The sequence below is a fragment of the Aedes aegypti genome, chromosome 3, assembly GCF_002204515.2.
Source record: "Aedes aegypti strain LVP_AGWG chromosome 3, AaegL5.0 Primary Assembly, whole genome shotgun sequence".
Taxonomy (NCBI): Eukaryota; Metazoa; Arthropoda; class Insecta; order Diptera; family Culicidae; genus Aedes; species Aedes aegypti.
The window spans coordinates 110548-137073 of NC_035109.1; the positions used below are offsets into that span (position 1 = coordinate 110548).

At 37.6% G+C, this 26526-nt stretch overlaps 1 protein-coding gene across 2 annotated transcripts in view; it reads right to left on the reverse strand.

Moving 5' to 3' along the window:
- Positions 1 to 25108, reverse strand: part of LOC5566683 (nephrin) — an 80561-nt gene extending 55453 nt beyond the window's left edge. The window contains exons 1-2 of one of the 2 annotated variants that reach the window (XM_021855759.1): positions 24717 to 25108; positions 7367 to 8412 (exon numbers count right to left, since the gene is read on the reverse strand). In XM_021855759.1, the coding sequence (XP_021711451.1) occupies positions 7367 to 7511 (145 nt within the window). In that variant the 5' untranslated portion in view covers positions 7512 to 8412; positions 24717 to 25108. Of the gene's footprint in view, positions 1 to 7366; positions 8413 to 23828 lie in introns of both variants that reach the window. The other variant, XM_021855760.1, reaches the window with a different exon arrangement.
- Positions 25109 to 26526: the final 1418 nt, after the last annotated feature.

Here is a 26526-nt window from a genome sequence, read left to right on the forward strand (position 1 = left end):
TAGTAGTATAAAACAAATTGAAATTTTCCCCGGAATCAATACGATGTTTGTAGAGTTATAAAATACTCAACTCTTGAAAATTAATTGGTTTCAAATTAATGTCTTTATTTTTTTAATTGCCAAGCAGCCCGGCAAGCCAGAATTTCCCTTTGCCTAAATGGTCAACCGCTTCTTCTATGAACGCGGCTCGGATTAAGCGAATGAACGGAAGAAGGGTCGTCACTCGACGGCACAGAAAAGGGAAAGGAATCAATTAAAATGAGCAGTGCTGGTTTTGTGGCCTCTGTTTTCTGTGGAGACATTAAAACCAAAAAAAAGGCGAAGATATGGGGGACAAAATGCATCAAAGAATAATAATGACTCAAAAACAATCACTCCTACACAATAATATTGTTTATAGTAATCAATTTCTTCAATTTATCATGATGAAATACTCAGTAGTCGATGTAATTTATGCTTTTGGAGTAAAATTATTTTGTTCCCAAATCTCCCAACTAGTGGGGAACGTGTTTTTGGAGCCGGCCTTCTGATATTGTTCCAAATAACGAATGCTGCATGGAATGTTTTTTCTTGGAAAATTCAGCAACAAAAAACAATGTCTTTCATATATGAAAATGGTATCAAATCAGCGTTTTATTCCACAGCTCTCCTTTGTTGAGCTCAGGTTTGGTCGCGCTGGGGAATATATTTTTTCGTTCGGCTTGTAGGTCTTGTTATATTATTTAGTGCATCCGCCGCATCCTCCTCTGCACGCAATGAAGACCGGAATTTGGCCTGGTGTGGTATGTCCAACATTACACGCTTGATTGAGTTTTTGTGGGCCCGGTTCACGATCGAAACGATTCAATTCCAGTCAGGTTTGAAAGTGTTATTGGATCTGTGTCGCATCAGTGAGATGCGGTGTTAAGAATTAAATGGTTTAATTTTGCGGCTCCGATTTCATCGCGATGCGATAATGAGAAGCATAAGAGTGTGCATGTTTATGACAATCGTTAAAGTTAATGACAGCCGGTTCAAGTGGCGATAAAACGAGTAAAACGAAGAATCAATGGATCGGCTACTGGAAGATACAATTGGTTCTTAATTTAATTAATATGTCGTTTTACTTATCGAAGGCCCTGCTGATTTCTTCAAGCTTGAAACAAAAAAGTAAGCAGTTCTGTTGAGATCACCCGATTTTAAATTTAGGTAGTAGTTGCGAACTCCATGTAGCGCTGTTATTGAGTAGCGTAAAACGGGGTATTAATGATCAGCGGGGTAACATTAATCGGATAGATCCTCCTAGTAACAGGTTCCAATCATCATTTTTCTTGGAAATGTTTCCAATGCATAAATGCCCCTTTTTCTTACATTCATAAGCTATTTGAATTTGTGGTTTCTATGTTGATAAAGTTTTTTCCTTGTGTGAATTTCTCAACTTTTTGAAACTTGAGCGTTTTGGATGATATTGTCAAAGATTCGTGGCTCACATAAGGTATCGAGTTATATAACACCATATCTGTGCACTTGTGTTTCAAGACTCCATCAAGGTAGTAATGGAAACCTAATTTGGTTCTTTAAATATCGAGATATGAAATATCGAGTAAGGGAAAGTTGGCTGTACAAACGAAGAAGTCAAAGAAATTAACTCCGCCCTTCGATCAGCCTCTAAGTTTATCGCAAAGAGTGAAGCAAATTTAAATATTTCAAACTCTGAATGAAGTCGCAACGTTCCAAAAGTGCATATTCCCCCATCGTGAAGATCGCTAGCAAGAGTAACCCAACCACGTAGGCGCTCTATTTCCGTGGAAAATTCGATGGAAACGAAACCATTTTGTTCCGAATAGCGGGAAATTCCCACTGCTGGGAGTGGAGATGATTATCGAACCGATACGATGTAGCATCATCACTGTGATGAAACCCTAGTAGCAGTCAACTGATGTTTTTGGTTTTATTGGTCTTCTGCTACTGCCGCTGATGATGGCCATGTTCGGTGTTGAATATGGTTTTGTAGAAGATGGTTCTCGGCGACCAGGGAATCAATCCCGAGGTGATGAATGGAGAGGAAGGAAGCAAGATAAAAGCCATTGATATCGCTGCGGTTCGGTCGGCGTGTGTTCGGTAGAAAATTGAACAGTTCAGATGGGAATTATGCTGCATTTTTGACTCTGAGAGCCCCCGGAATAAATATAAAAACGAGTTCAAATTTTCACGAATGTTTAATGCTCTTGCTTCAGCTATGTGAAGCGTAGCTACACACAATTAAAAGCCTGTACTCGACGAAATCACAAGACTGAGATGGTGGTGGTCAACAACCGCAAGTCCGAGCAACGGGCACTTATTTCGGTAAGTGATTGCACCATACAGTCCAAGCGATCCTTTAGGCATCTTGGGGTAATGATCGATAACAAGCTCAGCTCCGCTAGCCACGTTGAATATGCCTGTAAAAGGGCATCTACGGCTATAGCGGCGCTTTCGAGGATGATGTCTATCAGCTCTGCTGTAATTCCAGCAAACGCAAGCTACTGGCAAGCGTGGCGATATCCATACTAAGGTATGGAGGACCAATCTGGTTAAAAGCGCTTAGAACGAGCAGAAACTTAAAGCAGTTGGAAAGCACGAACAAGATCATGTGCTTGAGAGTAGCAAGCGCATATCGAACGGTATCTAAAGAGGCCGTGTGCATCATAGCCGGAATGACGTCCATCGGGCTCATCATCAAGGAAGATGTTCAATGCTTCAACCAAAGAGGGAGCAGAGCAGTCCGCGACACGTGTAAAGAGGAAACGCTTAGAAGTTGGCAGCAGGAATGGGTTAACTCTACTAAGGGTAGATGGAGTCATCGGCTAATACCAAATGTGTCAGATTGGTATGGAAGAAACCATGGGGAAGTAAACTTTCACCTGACCCAGTTTCTGTCAGGACATGGTTGCTATAGACAGTACCTGCATAGGTTCGGGCACTTAGAATCTCCTGCATGTCCCAATTGTGCTGGTGTGGAGGGAACAGCGGAGCATGTCGTGTTCGATTGCAGCGCCTATGTCGTGTCGACCAAGAGTTGACTGCAGAGGATTAGCCCTGCGGAGGCTGTTGCCATATAACATTGTTTAAGTCGCCTTGGAGAAGCAGTTTACCTAGACTACTTCTGCTACATGTATTGTGCTATTTGCTTTGGACCCTCCCCTAAGAAATACCGTAAGGAGATTCTGGGGAGATAAGGGTCTGAGGCAGTGAATACTGTTCAATGGATTATTTTTACAATAAAGATTTTAAATTGAAAATACAAATCCGATACCATTTCTAACAGAGATATTATGACATGAGATTATGTTTTATAAGTGAGTAGCTAATGTATACGATGTTTGTCTTATTGTTTCTAGTTCCAATGAAAATCTTTCTATTTGTTAATGAAAATCATCAAGGTTATATCAAAAACTTTAAAAAATTTCTCGGGGGTGATAACAGCAAACTGTCACCACTTTTTGGAAAAATACTGCCAAAATTACAGTGCTTTTTGTCCTAAAATAATCTTGAAAAGACAAAGATACTCTATAATTCATGAATTTTTTTGAAGTTACTATCACGATACTGAAGCTACCATTTTATTAATCATGTCTGAAATTACACCGGAATTTTGATATTTCCATATTCTGCTGTAATCTTTTCCAGGTGCCAGATTTTAATAAATTTGTATTAATAATTTTTGTGTTTCTTGTAATAGATTTTCTTGTAATATATGAGAAATTTGAATTTACTCAAATTTTTACCCAAATTCACGTATTTTGTTTGAATAATGCAATTTTCACTAAGAGTTCAGAATTTATCATAATTTTGACCATAATCTACAGGATTTTTATACAATTATATTTTCATCGATTTTTAAATTATTAGCTTAAATTGATAGATTATCAAGGTAATTTTGTCTTTGCAGGATTTCCGCTTGATGGGCTATTTACAGATACTGATGATTCTCTCATCTGCATGTTATTTAAGTGTCCATAGTTCTTCTGTTGTCAAAATCGGGAACATTAAAATTATGAAGCAGATAACTAAGACTTTAGCCTTGGGCACGGCACATATTGGTAATTCTTGAAATTGCTATATATATTTTTTCTAACAATAATGGTAGGAAATTAGAAATTTCTACACAATAAAATAAAATTCTTAGCGATTTGCTTATTGCTTCAATATCGACTGTCGTTCAAGTTCATTAAATGGAAATATCTGTAGCAAAATTGTTAAAATAACAACATAATCTTTGCTATTGTTATTCAAGTCTCGATGAAGCATATAATTTTGGTTTCAACTGGATTTTTTTTAAGACTTGATTGAAAACAATTCAGTCAAAATTCAATCTCATCATCCATGACTTCTCATGTTTTTTATACCGTAAGGGATCGAAATCCGTAAACCTAAGAAATGATTCTAAATCCGTCCACTTCATACAAAACGCCTTCTTTTTGTATGAAGTGTATGGATTTTGAGCCTGTATGAATTTCGGCCCCCCATTGTACAGATGATTTATTTTACGCAACATTTAAGAAGTAATTTGGGTATAGTCAAATTCGAGTAATATTACTTTTTTTTTATTTTACGAATATATTGTTTTCACAAAACAAAACTTTCCCGATCATTTTGTACCAAGGACCCCCGTAACGAGATCTGACCCGGGCCCCCCGAAGCCCAAATCCGGCACTTGTCTGAGGCCAAGGGTCATGTCGATGCACTGTACACCACTTGAGCAATTCAAACAGAATGGCTCAGTACAGTGCATGGGCTGGTTTTAGCGGGACGTCGTTGATGCATCATCCCCACATTCCCTGAGTAACCTTCTCAGGGGATCTGTTTGCAGATTTCCCCCTTGTAAAAAAAACTTAAAAAGGGGTTTTCAGCCTTTTGATTCGCGGACCATTTTTTGAAATAAAATTGTTGCTCGAAGTACCTGTTCGTAATCATCACTTCGTTAAAAATTTGGAATTTTTGCACGTTTAAATCTACCCTATAATTCCTTTGATCTCCATTGATAACCAAGTGTGTAGCTAGATGTTTTTAAGCAAAATGAATGTACGGAGATAAAAACTATCTAATTGTAGATAGAGGGGGATCCTGCCTTCTTCATAGCATTGTTTAATAACGTGTTAATCCATGTTTGCTCAGTAAAAACAAGCTACACATTTGTTTACCAATGGCTTTTAGGGCAAGATCATAATTTAAGCGAGAAATATTCTAACGAGAACCTTCAACCTTCCAAATACAAAACCGTAGTCCAAATGCTGACAGCTCAATAATGAACGAGATTTTGATAGCGTTTGTATATGACTCATGAAGATTTTTCAGCGCCATCGGTTTAGTTCTTTTAATTTATACTTTTGGAAATTTTAACTAGAGATGGCTTGGTTTAGTATAACAAGAAGCGTACTTTCAAGCGTTAAATAAAGATATTTCAAGGCATTGGTACGCATTTTCAAATTGTTGCGTAGTACCTGCAAAGGCTTCGCGGTGCACCAATTGCTCCGAGGAGCACGATATGAAAACCGCTGTTGTAACAGCAATATTTTTTGCCATGCCCGACTGACTTTCAGAACGAAAGTATACCCTTTCGCGTAGTGAAAACGACAAACATCCTCGAAACATTATTACTTATTTCTTAACTATTGATCGTTAGCGTACATGCCGATCAATACGTAGAGCATACCGTTTGACTCATATTCCAAACACTTAAGGTTAACAGTGACTTCCAATGCATCTGATAGGCATACTTTAGCTGATATTTGTGAAAGTTTTATTATTTCTTCATAACGTCCAAAAGGAATAATATTCCTAAAACCTTGGGTAAAATTACGAGCAGCGTGAATATATGAGTAATTTTTTTTTTTTGGTTTTAAAAGTTAGGTTTTATTTGTCAAATTCATTTATAGTTATAAACAATTTAATAGTTCAAGTCTAACAAGAAGTTCAAAGCATCAACATCAATCCTATCGTTACTCTCATTAACATGGCAGATGTATTTTACTAAAAGCTTCAAGATCTCGACATGTTTCGCTTTATTATTCCTATCAGTGTAGGCCTTACAAGTTCGTCGAATGTAAGTCGTCTCCAACCATTCATAATCTCTGCTAATCTTCGCTGAAGTAAATTCGCAAAATGCATTTATCTGCGCTAGTTTTACTGACCTCGAATTAGAAAATCATCACTACTCTCGAAGTACAAAACAGATTAGAAGACGATAAATTGGAATGCAATTGGTGCCATTTCCTGGTAATTTGATGACATATATCAGAGAAACATTTCAATCAAATCGCATACAATTTATGTATGTATACAATTTATGTATGTTATTATAGCTGTAATTTACTTTTGAGTGAATCATGCCAATTGACATTAGTTGGAAAATGGTAGATTTTCTTACAAAAAATTTTGCATGTGCCGCAGAATACATGACTCAAAGGATATATCAAACTTGCACATGATTATTTGATTAAACAGCGTAACAAAAATGACATTTATGCGTGTCTCAAGGATTACATTATGTGTTTCTAGTAGATTTGTGATTGCTGTATCTGTTGCTGTTGTCAGATATGTTCCAGCACGTCACAGTTTTTAGCTACAGGTCCCCAAAGTTGTATATAACACTGAAATTTGAAGTGAGATTTATCAAACTTTTTTGTCAACTAATCTACCAAATACGCAATATATTACTTTAACTTTCATGGGAATCGAACCCATGACTATTCGCTTATGAAACGAAAGTGTAACCTCGAGGCTACGGAGCCTCCCCTAAGCCATGTTTTTTATGTAAATGTTAATTATGTATAACTCCTCAAAAAATTAAAATTTGTGTAAAAAATCTGTAAAAAAGTTGATTTAAAATTCTGAGCAGTTGATTTGTTGTTGCTCGAATTATTTTTGATTCCTCGATACGTTGTATATACTCCTTTATTTTATACTTGGTTTACTTTAGCGATATAAAAAAGCTAGATAATGGTAAAAGCTACCCACCACCGACCAATATTCGTGACGGATTCCGGTCCGTTGATGATTGTGGAAAGTCAGTAGAATAACTAACAACATGGAAAATGAAGAACGTGACTTGGGCTACATTTTCAGTGGTGATCCCACCACCACAGACGCAAAGAATGCGAATGGCACTGGAAATATTTGTATAAAGCAAGTCAACAGTGCCAGTCAGCGGTGGTAGTTCGTAACCAAACAATACAACCACTTGAGCTACATTTAATTGCTAGCAGAAAATCTAAATAACACTTTTTTGTGCCCGTGAGATCTTTTATTTTTCTTAGCATGTAGGTAGATGACATTAAAAGAATATAGATTGATAGTATCCTTTAAACTGGACATCAACAGAAAACAAAAATAATAATTGGCTTACCATTTTCATCGCCTATAACGGAACTAGCCTGAACCAGGGAACTTCCTTGAGTGGACCCTCGGCCTACTTTGCTCAGCTCCAACATAGCACAAATGCTCACTATGATCCACAAATAATAATACTGCTTTGTCACGTATTTTGCCATTATTGTATCCTCTACTATTGTCGAAACCTTGCTTTCACTTACTTATTCTTGAAAATGGCACAAATAAATTATATATTAGGAACGAGCTAGCAAAAATTTAGGTAAGAAAAATCACTTTCACACTAATCTTCTGCTCAATCTGCACGAAAAATCCCCGTCGTCGAGATTAGCTTTTTCTAGGCGTTTATTTTCCTTTCACATTTTTTCACGCAACACTTGACGATATTTTTTCTTTCGCCTTCGGAGTATCGTTTGGAAGGACATTTCCGCGTAATTTCATAAAAGCATCAGCCTCCGAACCACAGCCTTCACCAGGGCGCCTCCTATGATTTCGCCGATTCATCGGCTTACTTTGTCTCCTACCGTTTTTCTTCCGTCACTCAATTCTCCACAGCATACCGCGTATTGCCGAGAGGATAGCTCTCACAAATTTGCACTGCTCAGACGGAAACTTCATTCTCATGGGAAAGCGACCACTTGTGGTCAAATCTTCCACTCAGCATAATCTCGACGGAGGAGTCGCCTTTTGGATCCGAGGTAAAATAACACGCGTTTGGGGCAACCCGCCTTATTCTCCTTTCATCTTCTATTCCGTCGAAAGAAAACACAAACCGGTATCTGATTGCTTCTCAAATGCGCATTTCTTCCAATTATCCGTTTAATATGGTATGATCCTTTTGTTTTCTATTTTTTCGGTTAAAGGTGGAGGACAACTTGACATTTTATTTCAGCCGCAACGATCGATCCTTTTAATCCACAACGGTTGACGTTATCCTTTCTGACATCATAAGTAAGTACTACGCCAGCGGTCTGATTGATTGTAGCAAATTCTTTTTAATATAACTAGATAATCCTCGAAACTTTTCTATACTCCCGTACGACATGGGTCAACCTCAGTACACTGTGAATAAAAAATATAGAGAAAGAGCTTGTTAATGATTATTACTACATATGTAGGTTCAATAAATTCTGCTTATCAACTGAAATTTTAAGATTTTCCGGGATTTGGATTCTTGGAAAAATAAAAATTAAATAGAGGTTTTCCGGGAAGTCTCCAGTCTCAGTTGTCGCCAAATCGATTAATTTGAAATATGGTAGGGAATAAGTATCGTATAAATAACTTTTCGCAATCGTAAACATAACTTTTCAAAAAGACCTTTGGTTTGAAATCCCCATCGGTATCTTGACTTACATCACACGGAGAAAAACTGATTCCCAAATCATGATTGACAAGTCATGAAATTCATAATTTGGTTGGGTCATGATTCCAGGCCCACACATCATGATTCCTGGAGTCATAATCATGATTCCTGATAAGCGTAACATCCAGATTGACATCACTAAACGAGGTGCATTGTATATTTTCATTCGTTTCGGGAAGTATGCACTTCAACAGAAAAGTAATCGCTAATCTCGATGCGTGGGAAATTTCTTGCAAGAAATGCTCAAGAAAAGAATTTTTCTTTGATCGCAGTACGCAGTTGAAAAAAAATGTCAATTTAAATGGAACTCACTGTAGAATATTTCTTGACCATTTCTTGCGCAGAAATTTTTAACCTTTCTTGAGCTGAACAGTATACCTAGCTTTTGGATCTCCTTCATCCATCATGTTAAAGTGGTAGTGTGTACGGGATTCTCATTCAGAAGGTTCATAGTTAGAATCTCTCTCGCGCTTTTATTTTTCATTTTCTTAAATATTGTCGATCATAAACAGATGCGCGACTCATGATTTTGGGCATGTGATTCATGATTCAGAACAATCCGCAACAAAAACATAACGCGTGTGTTGCGTCACGGCAATCTGACTCATGATATCATGATTCCAACTCATGGTGTATTTTCATAAGCTGAAAACAATCTGAAATCATGATATCATGAGTCATAATCTTGTTTTTTGATTCCGATTTCTACCCTTGCATTAAAGAGGTCTATGATCCAAAAATTTCAGCTAATTTTATCGATTAGGTCGCATATATGTCTACTTAAAGTATATTGATAAAATCAAAAGTTCCTTAAAATCGGTTTTTGTTCAGGCGGCATCCACAAATCACGTAACGCTCTAGGGGGAGAGGGGGAGTAGGCTCAAGCGTTACGACTCATACACAATTTTTAAATTTTTCATACAAAAAGTGCTACGGGAGGAGGGGGGTCAAAAATTTCCATTGTTAGCGTTACGTAATAAATGGATGCAGCCTCAATATTTTCCTCTGAGTGTCCTCCATTTATAAGCATAGCATAGCATAGCATAGACTGACTGTACATGTCAATGGTTGCTACTCCGTGATTGATCGGAACTGGTAAGAATTGCACTACGATCCAAATGAATAAGGGATGGGAGTTTCCGCTTACCCTCGAAGTGCAATTTTAGCAGATCTAATATTATTGATCAATAACGGCGCCGGCCAAGTCCTTACAGTCAGTTGGGATGGGGAAGGAATGTTAGGGTGTAATGATTGTTGCTTCTAGAGACCGAGAATACCTCTGCATCTCCACAATCACCACGGGAAGGGCGTTTATTAGTGAGGGAGGAAAAGATCTGGGAGTCACCTCTGGTCGGTGATGCGATCCATAGACAAGGGGGAAATATACGACTTATATTTAAAGCTAGTTTTGTATTTTTGTCTCGAGAAGTTTTTGGTTTTGAGAAACTTTAAAAAATACGTCAACATCTATAATGTCGAACAATTCAAAAGACGTTTTTATTAATGACGAAAACTGAAAATAACATGTATATATTTTAAATTATATGAAACAGGAATAAAGCCGACACTTGTAGTGACGAACCATACATAATTTGTTTGAAAATGACATATGAGTATTACTGTGCATTTTGTCTCGATATGGTAGAAGTTTTAAAAAAATACGTCAACATTCACAATGTCGAACAATTCAAAAGATAATTTTCAATAATGTCAAAAAGAGAAAAATATATGTATATTGAAATTGTATAAGAAAATAGCATAATGCCGACACTTATAGTGACGAACCATACAAAGTTTGTTTTAATATTACATAAAAGTTACGCTTTCAAGAAAAAATGTGTTATCACAAGCATGAAACGAACTCACCAGTTGGTAATCCATCCTCGACTGAACACAAAACTGACACTGACAGCAAAACTTCTTGGCGTCCCGAAAACAAACCGTCTTGTTTGGGCCTTCCCAAATACCCACCCAGCAAGACGCTCCAAAACAGGAAAAAAAAATTCTCTGGCGACGGAAACGCGCGAAATTGTGAGCAAAATCGATCGGACGACGCAAAACCGAACTGTCCTGCTTGGGCCTCACGAAACACTACCCAGCAAGACGCTCCAAACAGGGAAAAAAAAATCACCGGCGACGAAAACGCGCGAAATCGTGAGCAAAATATATCGGACGACGCAAAACCGAACTGTCCTGCTTGGGCTTCACGAAGCACTACCCAGCAAGACGCTCCAAAACGGGGAAAAAAAATTCTCCGGCGACGAAAACGCGCGAAATCGTGAGCAAAATATATCGGACGACGCAAAACCGAACTGTCCTGCTTGGGCTTCACGAAGCACTACCCAGCAAGACGCTCCAAAACAGGAAAAAAAAAAATTCTCTGGCGACGGAAACGCGCGAAATTGTGAGCAAAATCGATCGGACGACGCAAAACCGAACTGTCCTGCTTGGGCCTCACGAAACACTACCCAGCAAGACGCTCCAAACAGGGAAAAAAAAAATCACCGGCGACGAAAACGCGCGAAATCGTGAGCAAAATATATCGGACGACGCAAAACCGAACTGTCCTGCTTGGGCTTCACGAAGCACTACCCAGCAAGACGCTCCAAAACGGGGAAAAAAAAATTCTCCGGCGACGAAAACGCGCGAAATCGTGAGCAAAATATATCGGACGACGCAAAACCGAACTGTCCTGCTTGGGCTTCACGAAGCACTACCCAGCAAGACGCTCCAAAACAGGAAAAAAAAATTCTCTGGCGACGGAAACGCGCGAAATTGTGAGCAAAATCGATCGGACGACGCAAAACCGAACTGTCCTGCTTGGGCCTCACGAAACACTACCCAGCAAGACGCTCCAAACAGGGAAAAAAAAATCACCGGCGACGAAAACGCGCGAAATCGTGAGCAAAATATATCGGACGACGCAAAACCGAACTGTCCTGCTTGGGCTTCACGAAGCACTACCCAGCAAGACGCTCCAAAACGGGGAAAAAAAATTCTCCGGCGACGAAAACGCGCGAAATCGTGAGCAAAATATATCGGACGACGCAAAACCGAACTGTCCTGCTTGGGCTTCACGAAGCACTACCCAGCAAGACGCTCCAAAACAGGAAAAAAAAAATTCTCTGGCGACGGAAACGCGCGAAATTGTGAGCAAAATCGATCGGACGACGCAAAACCGAACTGTCCTGCTTGGGCCTCACGAAACACTACCCAGCAAGACGCTCCAAACAGGGAAAAAAAAAATCACCGGCGACGAAAACGCGCGAAATCGTGAGCAAAATATATCGGACGACGCAAAACCGAACTGTCCTGCTTGGGCTTCACGAAGCACTACCCAGCAAGACGCTCCAAAACGGGGAAAAAAAAATTCTCCGGCGACGAAAACGCGCGAAATCGTGAGCAAAATATATCGGACGACGCAAAACCGAACTGTCCTGCTTGGGCTTCACGAAGCACTACCCAGCAAGACGCTCCAAAACAGGAAAAAAAAATTCTCTGGCGACGGAAACGCGCGAAATTGTGAGCAAAATCGATCGGACGACGCAAAACCGAACTGTCCTGCTTGGGCTTCACGAAGCACTACCCAGCAAGACGCTCCAAAACGGGGAAAAAAAATTCTCCGGCGACGAAAACGCGCGAAATCGTGAGCAAAATATATCGGACGACGCAAAACCGAACTGTCCTGCTTGGGCTTCACGAAGCACTACCCAGCAAGACGCTCCAAAACAGGGAAAAAAAATTCTCCCTTTTCCTCTGAGTGTCCTCCATTTAATAATATAATAACAATAACATTTTCATTTAATAAGTAGGATCGCAAAACTTGAATAAGCAGTATTCAAATTAAACCATTATGATTTGTGGGCCAAACGTTGGAATGTACTGTTCATTGTCTTCCCATTGCACTATGGGTCGTGGACGCAATCCGCGGGATAAAATTAATAACTCGGTAACGAAGCGTTTCCGGCATTTGGTGTCTTGGACAAAGTTTTTTGTAACAACGGGGACCATCCACTGACATAAACGGATAGCTCGTAAATCGTCCGCATAGGTGGCGCCACAATCTAACTTTTTACTGTGACGTTCTAGAGACTTAGCATATTTGGCAAAGTTGTTCATTTTAATAAAACAAACAACTCTCTCGAAGACTTCAAAATTCTACAGCCTAGTGTTTTCAAATTATTGATGAAATAAGACCAAAAAACGGTTTTTTTCATCGAATTTGATAATTTTCTTCAGATCCATATCATATAATATTTTTGCTGATAAAACTATGATAATCACAAACTCTGGTGAATTTTTTTTTAATGAAACGACGCTTCAAAAATAAAGAAATAATGAAAAAAACTTGAAAAAGTGCAATTTTTAAACCATAATATCTCCAAAAGCGCATAAAATCGCAAGCTCAAATTTCGGATGTCAAAATTTCAAAGAGGTATATTTTGGTGTTCTTGAGATATTTATATTTTTTACAATGATTATATCACTCCAATACAGTTAATTTTTCTTGAGTTAGAGTTTTCCATGATTTTAAGAAATAACGAGTCATGGAAGAAATACTTTTAGAAAACTGTTTAAATAAGCCATCATAGTAGCTATGAAATTCAGTTTTAGAGCAGTTCCATGAGTTGATATCGAATAATGTAGATTAAAGTGTAGATTAAAACTGGATACCGTCAAACGGGGTAACTTGCAACAGGGGTGAAACTTGCAACACTTTGACATGTAACCGAATTAACGTTTGGTTTAGCATTGAGTTAAATTATTGTAATTTATTTCGCCGTTTATTGACCTAAAATATAAAACAGAAGATTTTGGCGAGTGTTTGGGTATTGTTTCTTTTATGGTTGGTTTGCTGGAGGTGAAAATCATATTTCACGTTGGATTGTATGAAAATAATGCTGAAAATCGTTCCTCGTGCCACACAAACGGTAGAAATATGTCATTCGAGGCATTTGCTATCAGTTACAGTACTTAGTAGTGTACAAATTGACAATATAAAAGTTTTGATAATTTGATGCTTAAACACTATAAAAATTCAAAAACGTTTTTGACTACCCTTGTGGGGTAACTTGCAACAGGAATTTTAATCTCAATTGTTCGATATTTCTTGCCGCACGTCATCAGAAACACATGAAATAGCAAAGTTTAACATATATTTGTTCAATAACCTTAAAATTTGTGTACCTCAATCAATTCAATACACGTTTGGTACAAAATATTTCAAAGTTTACAATACGGTTCATTATAATTATAATTATTTTTATTCTCTTCATGAAAATTGTGAATAATTTTGAAAATCTGTATTAATCTGTATTATAAGTTGATTTTAATTAGTGGATCTGCCATTAGGAACTTTTTGCATGAAATATGGTGATAATTATGTCAAAACACCAACAGAGACTATTTCAAGGCATACATATCAATATGTGATATGTTGCGTTGATTGAAATATGTATAAAAATATAAGTTATGCGAAGTATAACTTAAAATTCCATTATATTTGTAGAAAAGTTGGCTTTCCAACTTTAGAGACTTATGATGTGCTAGAATTTCCCCGTGTAAACATCCAATAGAGTTTTCAATCGAATTGGTTTAATACTCCTAATTCAAACAATAATAATTAGTTTACTAAGAGTAGATTACTCTGTTTTTGATTATTGTCATGCTTTTACTGCATAAAATTATTATATATTCATAATAACACGATATAGGTTAACTTTTTAATAGTGAACTTTTGGTAGCACTATGTGTTGCATGTTACCCCACATCAGGGGGAGCTTTAAAAATGTATATTTTTCGTCTCTCCTTATCCCAGAAAACCAAATGCTGATAAATTTAATACCGCGTGGTATTCTTTACGTGGCGATTAGGATACCACATGGTTTTTGTTTCATCTGAATCCTTAATTTTTTTTTCTACATAGCTTTGAAGTTGAAAAGTGTTGCAAGTTACCCCGTTTGACGGTACATGTATGTTTTTCTTCAATGATTCAAATAATACAGGATGTCTTGAAATATTTGTCAGTTAATGTCAGTTAATTATTGTCATCATGGCCCAAGGTGAGAAATTTATTTTATGAATGACAAAAAAAAAAAAACAAATTGAGAAATTTATTTTGTGAATGTCAGAAAATCAAATTATAAAACATATTCCTGTCGATATCTCTAAATACTAAAATTTCAGAGCGCACGATCTGAAGGCAGATATTCATGAAATATTTTTTTTCCTTCAATTTTAAATTACACTTAAATATTAGCGACGACAATATTAATCGCGTTATGAAAAGAAAACCGTAGAAAAATGAAAAAAAAAAACTCAAAAACACCAAAATATATCTCTCTGAAATTTTGACATCCGTTTCATGTAGTATTGTTCTTTTTTGCCTGAAAATTTGTGCTTGCGATTTTTTGCGCTTTTGAAGATATTAAGGTTTAAAAATTGCTTTTTTTCCATATTTCTTAATTTCTATGCGTCGTATTATTAAAAATTTTCCACCAGAGTTTGTGATTATCATAGTTTTATCAGCAAAAAATATTATATGGCATGGATCTGAAGAAAATTATCAAATTCGATGAAAACAAACGTTTTTTCACTGATTTGGTCTTATTTCTTCAATAACTTGAAAACAGTAGGCTGTGGAATTTCGACGTCTTCGAGAGAGTTGTTTATTTTATCAAAATGAACAACTTTGCCGAATGGATCAATGCACGAGTTCACTACTTGACGTTTGAGCGGTGCCGTGTTATATACGTGACCATGGTAACGAGTGAATTCGGCACCGCTCAAATGTCAAATTAGTGAACTCGTGCATCGGTCCATATGCCAAGTCTCTAGAACGTCACAGTAAAAAGTTAGATTGTGGCGCCACCTATGCGGACGATTTACAAACTATCCGTTTATGCCAGTAGATGGTCCTCGTTGTTACAAAAAACTTTGTCGAAGACACCAAATATCGGAAATGCTTCGTTACCGAGTTATTAATTTTGTCCCGCCAAATTGCGCCCCAGGCCCATAGTGTATTGGCCATAAGCTCTTCTAAGATGATTACATTTACATGCTTCCTTTATAAATTCAAATTAGCGTCAGCAGCGCAGGTTCTAACTAGGTACAGTTCGAATAAATATGTGGTGGTGATGCACTAAACAGCTTTATGGTGGAGCACGAAAACAGCATATCCTGGCATTCGTCGAGAATAAGATCTGACAGAATTATACGCGTCTACCCTCTGTTCCTGTACCCTCAGAAAAGACGCGGAACATTTGCACCTTCCCTCCATCCTGTTGGCTCGTCGTTCAATGGCTAAGCGGAAACAGCATTAAAAAATATTTTCATTTCTCATAATTATCATAATATGATGAGAAGCGCTGTTTGTTCCGGTTTCCACTCGCTATTCCATTCCTGTTGGGAATTTTTTTATATGTTTTTACTTTTTGATGTAGAGGATCTGAGCTTGATTATAAATACGATGTAAATAATTATTTGGGGATTTGCGGGCTTCAAGAGAGCAAAATTTTACATAATACAGCATGATGCTAACAGCGAGTATTTTAAGGAAAAAATACGCGCTACATTTTTGTTCATCTTCCTCACATTTTGTTCTTTAAACAATCAGGCTATTTAGCTTGAGTCCTCATAGAGTTATTATAGCGCTGTGATATCAATGCCAATGTTATAATTGCCGTTTTTTTTTATTATTTTTACAGCCCGAATGGCTAAATTGCTTGATGCAGAGCTGTTCAACAAGACTTTGCGAAAAGTGTAAAAGTGAAAAATGGAGTGAATATGAAATTGGTCATCTTTTTTTAAATAAACTCAATATCGTCGGAATTTACTTTCATCGTGATCTTGTTTTGTACTTACGCACCGTCAAAAAAGGCTCTCGGTGATATTCTAGTACACTAGGCTGAAAAAGGCCTTACAGTTGAGGTCGAAATTTGCGTATCTGTCAAAGGATACAAACTCTAGTAAAATTAAACGGTATAGTACTAAATTCGGTTTTCATTTATTTGGAGTTATTCTACTAAACAGCTAGAAGATTTATTATCATGATGTTTTGCGTTTTGATTTTTATCACTTTTGCGTTTTGATAGTTATTACACTCAGCAATTAAACACGATATGTCCCATTAGGAATGTAACGCCACAAAAAAAAAAAACTAAAAATCATAAAAATATATTAGTGTTCTATTTAGAATTTGGTCCCACAAAATGAATTATTCTTCTAAAACGAAAATATGTACAAAATCTCAGCGCATTATTTTGTAGCATTTTTATTAGACCTAAGGGGAAAATTTCTACGCATATTTGTCCCGCGCTCCATAAGGTTTACATAGAACATGGGACAAGTAGGCGTAGAAGGGCAGTTATTGCTCATTATCTTGCCGTTTTTTTTATATTTACGTTTTAAAATTGCCCAAAAATTTTTCAATCGATTGGATATATGTTCAATTCGGTTTACTGATACTTTTCGACTTTTCTAACTAAAATCGACTGTTTTTTGCGTACTACCATACCATGTTATACCATATGTCGTAGAAAAAAACGTCTGTAAGGGATCATTTAAAATATTAACCAACAAAAATATTCCAGTTTTAGATCCCCTCCCTTCTCCACGTAACAGTTTTTGTATGAAAAATCTATTGTTTTTGTGTGAACCGTAATATTACACGCTCAAAAAAGAGTTCTGGAAAACATGAACTGTCAAAAATACACAATGAACTACCATCATGTTTACATGAACGTTCTCGGATCTAGGCAATGCGTTCACATAAACATGATCTGGTTCACGGTGTATTTTTGCTTGTAGACGAGTAGTTTTTCCACGTAAATCTCACGTCTTTTGCCTTCCATATTTGATAACTTTTACAAATATTTATGGATCTTCATGAAGAATTTCCAACAATTGAATAATTCTTCCAGATCGGAAGGCTGTAATAAGTTTTTAGCTAGGACAACTAAAGGCGCCACAGTATTTAAAAGTAGCAGCCAAATCCTAAGTGTCAAACATTATCCTTCAAATAACATCAAATTGATTTTTACATCACTTTAATGTGTATGTGAACCGAATATGATGATTGTGCTACTTTTCCCGGAAATGTCCTCCAAGTTTCGTTTCCCAAAGTACCCCGTTTACCCGAATAGCTCATTTTCCCGAAAAGTGCTTGGCACTCATAATAGTCATAACTTCATCCATTTCAGGGAGGTGATTTGTTACCGTCGAGTAACATTTTGCTCTAAAACAAACGTGAACGAGTAGGGACCATGATTGTGAAGTTTAGATTGATCAACGGTGAATGTAAATCGGAGGTGGGTGGCTTTTGCAACGCAAAGCTGGCTTTGGGCAACCACAGTGAAATGTGCCATCAAGCAGGTAGCGCGATTGGGAGGAAGTTTCAAACGCGCGTCTGCTGTGGGTAGCTGAGCGCCCGGTGATGGGTGAGAACCATCTAAAAGCAGCACGAAGGTCAGTTTCTCTTGGGCTGAGGCAGTGAACGGTTGCCGGCACGGAATTTTTTCCTAGTTCTGCTTCGCCACCGCGTGGAAATCGGCTATAAGATCCGACAACTACAGTTTCGGTCGTCTGTGTGTCCGCGATTCGTTTATCCGACGGTTTCGGTAAACGCCCGAACGTAATCCCGACTTGGGGCCGCGGCAAGTGACCCAGACTCCTAGCGATCGTCATCCCCGTACCACATCCAAGCTCTGCCGTGTCTGTAAGGGGGATATCAAGCATCCCCGTCGGGTGCCCACCAGCGAAGCCCAACCCAGCTACCTCAACGACGTCGATTCGGCCATCGTGATAACCGTCCCAACAACCAACCACCAAACGGCCATTCAACGCCACCCTCTCCGGGGCGCGCCCGCACACCACCCACCACGTCTTCTTCGCCAGCTCGATTGTCGGAAAACGGATTGATCTCGAAAGGCCCAAGACCCTTCGGCTCATAGTGATTCACCAGCATTAATCACCACTGTAACCCCCATCGGCTCTCCTGCTCCTCGTGGCCCACCAACACAGTCCCGGCTGCACTGTAAATTACCACCCACCTGTACATTAGACTGATGCAAATTTTGAAGTTTTTGCTCCCCTATGCTTAAACGATGTCAATTATGATGAAAATGATCCTCCCAAAATTTGAAGTGATTCGGAAGAAATTTGGTTGTGCACACGCTATTTGAAGTTTATATGGAGATTACTATGGAAAACGCCAATCTTTTGTGTTCAGCCCTCTAACACGTCATCATAATATTTTAGGTAAAAGTGAACACACTCATCTTATGTGAAAACTTCCCAGCTACAACTTTACCGAAGACCACATTTCGATGGGACGTAAGGATTATTTGTTATTATTGATAACAAAGTCCAAATCGTGCTGAGATGATCATTCAATTACTTTCAGAGCAACACTGCTTTTTTGCTGTAGAACATAGTAGCCTGGATTGCTTTGATCTATGCTTTCCGCCAGGAGCACCGCTGTTGCCTGCCGAACAGTTTGTGAAGCATGCTACATGCAAACCTAGTTTATGATGAAGAATAACAATTTATCGTGAGGTCCAATCAAAAAGTGGTCTTTGGCAAAGATGTAGCTGGGTAGTTTTCACATAAGATGAGTGTGTTCACTTTTACCTAAAATTATATGATAACGTGTCAGAGGGCTGAACACAAAAGATTGGCGTTTTCCATAGTAATCTCCATATAAACTTCAAATGGCGTGTGCACAGTCAAATTTCTTCCGAATCACTTCAAACTTTGGGAGGATGCTATTTACCATAATTAAAATCTTTTAAGCATAGGGGAGCAAACATTTCAAAATTTGCATCACTCTACTGTACATTATTGCCATTAAATCTTATTCATCCGTAATTACGTAGAGTTATAGGGTGTTCACGTTTCGAAATCTCCCCACGCCAAAACGCCATGAGACCCGGAACCAAAATAGGTCTTGCAAACCCACCCAGCAGACGGCCGTGGCTTAGACCAGCTGTCTTGGGTTAGATCCGGTTCCCTTCTGGGACCGAGAGGTTCCGGGGCCGATAAATAAGAGTCTTATATAGAGTAAACCGGTCATCTGATATTCACCCTTCCTAATTTGATTGGTGGTTCTTTCGAGTTGCATCGGCATCTTTGGCAAAATATGTTCAGCCGAGAATGACCAAATATCTCCTTCTTATGATTGCTTGTCGTTCCTTCTAGTGTGCAACCATGTCACTGAAGACTCTTCTGATACATAACACAATCGATATAATATGTACAATGGCATTTCATCCACTTTCCAAGTTTTACTCAAAAATCGGAGAACGCATATCACCGCGACAGGAAACTCCGAGCATCACTACGAATCACATATGAATCGGCAAATCCAATATATCTACTGGGATATTGCTGCTGATGGTGATGGCGCATTATAATTAGTTGATAAGCCGATTTTCTCGCTGCTTTTCAATGAACCTCCACCATCATAGTAGGCAGCTTATGGTGATTTAACTAATATGCGGCTTTCGAACACCTTAGTCTGCTGTGAGGCGCGCTTTTAATAAGCATTTATTCAGTGACCATAAAAATGGTCACGTATGGGACGTAAACAAATAGGATCGCTTCATGCTTGATAAGTGGGACTGTCGATAAGAAGATTAAAGTCAACGATGATGATGCTACTTTGAGCTTATATACATTGGCAATTCGGACGTTTGTCTTATATTTGATCATAAATTAATTTTCTAAATGGTTGTTAGTCAATAAACCTTATGCCTTATTCAGCATTTTTCACAATCTTTTTGTTAAGATGATCGAGTCTTTATAATAAAATTTTCAATTTGTAGATTATTGAAGATGGGAACATCCATGATCAAATGATCCATCATTTATCAAACTGCGCCTATATAGTACATCGTTTGTGACGTATGCCGACCATGAGATGAGCGTATTGTCGAAAATGTTAATTTTGATAGTAGGTAACTAAGCGCATAACCAAAACGACAATTACCAATGTTTGACTCATTTTCACCTAAAGTGGTGCATAAAAGCCATTAGAATTCAATGGGTTGCACCATTAAAGGAATCGTAAAAACATGCCTCCACTAGAGGAACAGTATTTCTTTACAGAGGGCTATATTCAAACCTAGTTTTTTTTTTCAGTGGTAGTAAAAACGAAATTATGAAACAAAGAAACCACCACGGAGTGTAAACTAAACAAAAAAAGTTATCCATTTGAATATACGACAAAATCACATTTTTCATCCTGTACCGACCGGGAAGCAAATCCAGACACCTTCACCATTTATTAATATTATTCAAATAAGAGGTAGAAATCTAAGAAAAATGTCCCGTCTTACTTACTAATTGATTTATCACATTTTCGTATGTGTTTTTTAAATAAAAAATGTTGGTAATAAATTTTCGAGCTGTTTATTGGAATACCTATAAGTAGATGAAAAACCGAATTAAGTACTATACTTAGACGGCCTTACAGTTGAGGTAGAAATATGCGTATCTATCAACCCAGACAACCAGAAGCCGCATACCAGTATACGACGAAAGTCATTTATTTGTACAAACTGCATCACTCCCGCACTAATTGGTGGGTGAAATCGTTTGATCGATGAGATTCCTCGCATAAAACGCTATTTTATGAGTTCATATGTACATTTCGTTTCGTTCCGCTTAGTTTTACAAAGTAAGTCGGATCAATCCGTAGCAGCTGTCAAATAAACTTTGTTATCATAAATAAAGTCGCATAAGAGTATAGACCAATTCGCAAGAAAATCTACATACTCGCATTGCATGTTATGTTTCATCATATAAAATATGTACGTAAATCGCCTCCACTTTTGTACGCATAAGGCCTTTTCGCGACATCTTATACGTGAAACTTTGCACATATAAGCATCGCATAAAGCAAAAGGTGATTTGGTTATACGGGAAAGGTCTGGGAAAGGATACAAACTCTAGTGGAATTAAATAGTATAGTACTAAATTTCGTCTTTATAACTTAGGACACAGGAAAAATCATCTGCAATAGTAACAGTTTATCATTTAAACGGTTCAGGCCCAGCCCAAGTAACAATTTTAGTTTTACGAATTACTTCCAGGGTGCTATAAATAAACGCACATAAACTCACGGTCAAGGAACTTTTGCCTTCATCGCATCCCCAAAACCTCTTGTAGGTTAGAACGTGACTAGTTGGCCCACTCTAAAAGAGGCTATGAAGTGTGTATTTATGTCACGCAAATAAAGCAAAATAGCATTAATGGTAGCTATTTTGAGGCCGCCTGTTCTATATGAATGTCGCTTCATCTTGATAATGATTTTATCATAACGTCGATCTTGCCGGATTTATTCCAACGTAAACAAAACAAAATATGATTGCAAATAAGTCTGTGATTATTTATTTCGTAGTGTTTTTTATTTGAAGTGATTTATTTATTTATTGGATATAGTGATCAAATATTTAGTGCCGAGTGAGATTTACTGTGAAATGTGATGAGAAAGAAGTAAATTTGCCTGTGCCCCCTCTGAAAGTGGCATATTTCTAGCAATTGCAAAAATAAATCACCAGGTGAAGAATTCAATATTTCTTGTATTCTTTGGGCAGTAATTGTGCTGTAAATTATATTCAGTCAGTTCAATCATCACACCATAGCACCTTATGAACGAATTCATGGAGATAATATGATTTGAAAAAATGAAATTGTGATAACCGGAGTGAAATTAATATGGTGGAACCAAAATTGATAGATTGCAATTGATAAATGCTGTTTTTTCATCATAAGTACACAAATATGGGCACACTGTTATGCTTTGGCATTTGTGGATGTAAAATTGCCTAAAAAATGCTGATTGAAGATGATTCAGCTTTTTTGCTTTTTATGGTAATTAAGCAGCATTCAATAAAGTTTGCAGTTTAAGTATGTTATTATGAAGAATATTCGCAAAAACAATGAAAACGAACATTAGTTTGTCGTTTTTCCATCAGGAATAAGTGTTTGCAATGCATCTGAAGAGCTCAAATACTGATTTCAGAGGTAAAATAAGGTAAGTTATCAAGATTCAAGTGCATGTCAATCAGTTTAAAAGCAGCTTTTATGACAACAAGGTGTATTATATCAATCTTTTATCATCACAAATAAGTGTCATTCAGCCACCACTAGCAGTTTAAATGAGGTATTATATGCTGCAGTAAAGCTGGTTTTGTAGCCACAAAATTTTAGCTTTATAGTTTGTCTCTAGAAGGTTTTGAAAACAACTAAGAGCTGACTTACAAAATATTATCTCCTAGCAACGTTAAATGTCGCCTCTAGCTATCATATTCAGGTAACTGTCATGAAACATTAATTAATCCACACGAATGAAAAATTGCTGTGGAATTGTTACTTGGGAGTATAACGCTATATGAACTATACTGGAATAGTAAACAGGTTATTTAAGTAAAAGTTAACCTTGTAGTCCCATATGGGCTAATAACTCTTAAATAACGACTTTTACTTTGTTCATTATTTGAAGCCATTTGACCAGCCGTCTCAAGTTTCGGAAGAATCGTTTAGTTTAGTTTGATTGTGTGCAAGGTACTGCACGGAAACTTTCTCTTCTTTTGATAAAAAATAGGCAAATTTTCAGTAATGTGTTTGTACTGGAACTGGTACATATCAAGACCATGCTAGGTTGCATAAGACCAGCAATTACCATAATCACAAAATCACGGAACAGAATGCCCTTTATTATTAAATAAAGGCCTTCCTTATTCTAGTGGTAACGTCCGCGGTTCTCAAGCAAAGCCAAGCTGAAGGTGTCTGCGTCCGACTCCCAATAAGCCAAAGATCTTTTCGTAATGGACATTACCTTGACTCCCCAGGGTATAACGAGCACTACAATACTCTGGGGAGATAATAATAATAATATTTATAGACTTTATAGTAGTCATAAACGTTACATTATTTTGCGTCAGTACTGCATCGATACAATTATAATAGCGGTTATTTACAATTCAAACCAATTCACATTTCAAACCGAAAAGCTTTCAAATGTTAGTTTCTTGTGGACGTATTGCATAATAAAAAATCATGTCTATTCAATCGAAGCGTAATTATATAAACTATTAAACTGTCAGTAGATCACCTGCGTTCGTCGCTCGTATCATCGTATTCATTCGTGTTGCATTCAACATATTCCGCTTTAGTTCTTTTATCACTACCATCGCTAACGTCATCAATAACAACGATTAAATCTGTCACACGGCACTACCAATACACAATGTCATCAAAACGTAGCTATATAGACTGTAACTGGGCAAACAGCAATTTCCGGCTAATTGTACATGTACGCTGGCTGGTGTGATAGTCGGTTTATTATTTTTACGACCCACTGCGTTGACTTTTAATTTTCCTCGCTACTGGGATCCATCATAATGAGGAGAACTGAACAGGTCAGATTTTAATCGCTGTTATTAACTCCCACACATTCATCACTCAAACACTGTATCCACGGAATGGGGATGACAACTGATTTCCACTATCAGTTGCCACACAAACACAAACTACGACTGGATCGCTTTCTTCTTTTTCCTGTTGATGTGCCATCAATTATTTTCTTTAATAATGCGATATATCAACATTCATGCTGAATTTCTATCAGCATATATCCATACCGTATCGCACTAGCTCGTCGGATATGTAAATAATTCAATTATAAATTTATCATTTCATAAACACAAGAGAAGCTTTGAATTAACCTCACTATACGGCATCGAATCATCAATTGCGGTGCTTATCATCGCATTTTGCTCCTTTCTTCTCACATCAGTTGAGCGCAGCGATCCAGTTGCGAGTGTTATCCAGTTATCCTGACATAATTTCCTCCACTTTGCCACGCTGCAGTGACATTTCAGCCTACTGGGCCTCAACGACTAACAGCATTTAATCGATTAGAGCCTTCCCAATGGGGATGTTTTTTTCCCTCCAGCAAACACAAGAACTCTCAAACCACCAGGTGAGCTAGATTTATTACCTTTTCCACCGGGTTTTCCTCTTTTTCTATATTTGTTTTTCACCACTTCACTTCACGTTCCACATATTTAAGAGCGCTCATGCTGCTATATCCTTTCTTCGACCGCTTTTCATGACGTTCCAGGATATTATTTTATACACTACTCGATGCGATTCTTCTGTTACATATTTCCACCTTGTACCGAACCAAGTTCACACGCGACCGACCGATTTGACCGGATCACGATACCGGCGAAGGGGTTCTGGTCCCGTCGAGGAAGACTAGCACTCCTTTTTCACCTTCATTGGCCTAGAACAAACAGATTAAAGTCACATCACCTTACTTGGGATATGAGCGCGCCACGACAATGATCCGATACGCTTCGAAGTTCAATCTGCACTGAATCGGATCTACAGTGGTGCTCCAAATCGTCTCTGGCACGGTTTTCTCATCATGTTTCGATCCACCGAGGCTCGTTAGGAGCTTGATTGAATTTCATGTTACTGGGAGGAAGCATAGATGAGAGCGGGAGATCAAATTGACGTGCTCGCGAGAGTGAATATAGAGAAATGAAAATTTATGTTTTGTACTAAAAATGGATGATATCCACTGGAGGGCACTCAGTTTCCTTCTTCTCTCTTCTTCCTGTCAAATCACGATTGGGGTTGTCTGCTTCTCAGCTGTGCTCTTTGAGCTTCTAAACAGTGATTAACTAGGAACATTTAAAGACAGTGTTATAATTTACAACCAGAACGTTAAAAGTAAAAAAAAAAAATCCGGAAAGTTTAAGGAACTAACCAGGATACAATTCAATCATATACCACGATATGTTACGACGCATAAGAATAAGGTAACACGTAGCTAACCGAAAAAGGGTTTACAAAGTACTTGATAAAATAAGATATTCGATGATACGAAGTTTTGCAGTCGAAATCACAACTGTCACAACAATGTGAGTCAGCTCAATGAGTACGCAGTCAACATTTTGGTTGGTATAACTTTGGTTATACATCACTCTATATGAATCAATGCACTCGTATTGAATGCACGGAATGGCTATATACCTACCAAAGTGGTGTATATGTCTACTTACATACTTTAAAACTCATTTTAAGGGGACAGGATCCGTCATTGATTTCGGAGTTTTCAAAAGCAGTTTTCTCGTTCAAAACAACCAAAAATTACAGGAAAATGTGTTCACTGTATTTTATTCTCTATCCGAAACACAGTGAACACATTTTCATCGAATAATTTTTAGTTTTGAACAGAAAAACTGCTTTTGAAGTTTCGATGATGACGATGATTACGATGACGGAGCGTTGAACGTTAATGGAAAAAAAAAAATCACCCAGTGACATTTCTAATAGTAGAAAACCATTTTGACTCATATTATTTCATACCACATCAAATATTTGTTAAAAATTCATAAGATTGACACAATTATTCGATTTTCTGTCTCAAAATTATAGAGAAAAGGTTAAATTGTTCATTATTGTGTTATAACAACTACATATATCGTCATTTTTAATCGAAAACTCTATGTTGTATAGATTTTATTACACTTTTATATATTTATGGAGGGATTATTAAAAAATGTTTAAGAAAAACACTAAATGAACTATAACACTACATAGTTTTTACAATATAATAAAGAAAATACTTAAAATTACTAGTAAGGCGAGCAAATGCTTTTAAGCTCTAATATTTGCGTACCTTGACAGACAGGCGTATTTCGGCTGCGACTTACACTCTTCCTCAGAGTCGAGCTCGTAGTGTCAAAGTCCATTTAGTGTTTTTCTTTAACATACTCTCATAATCCCTCCTCAAATAT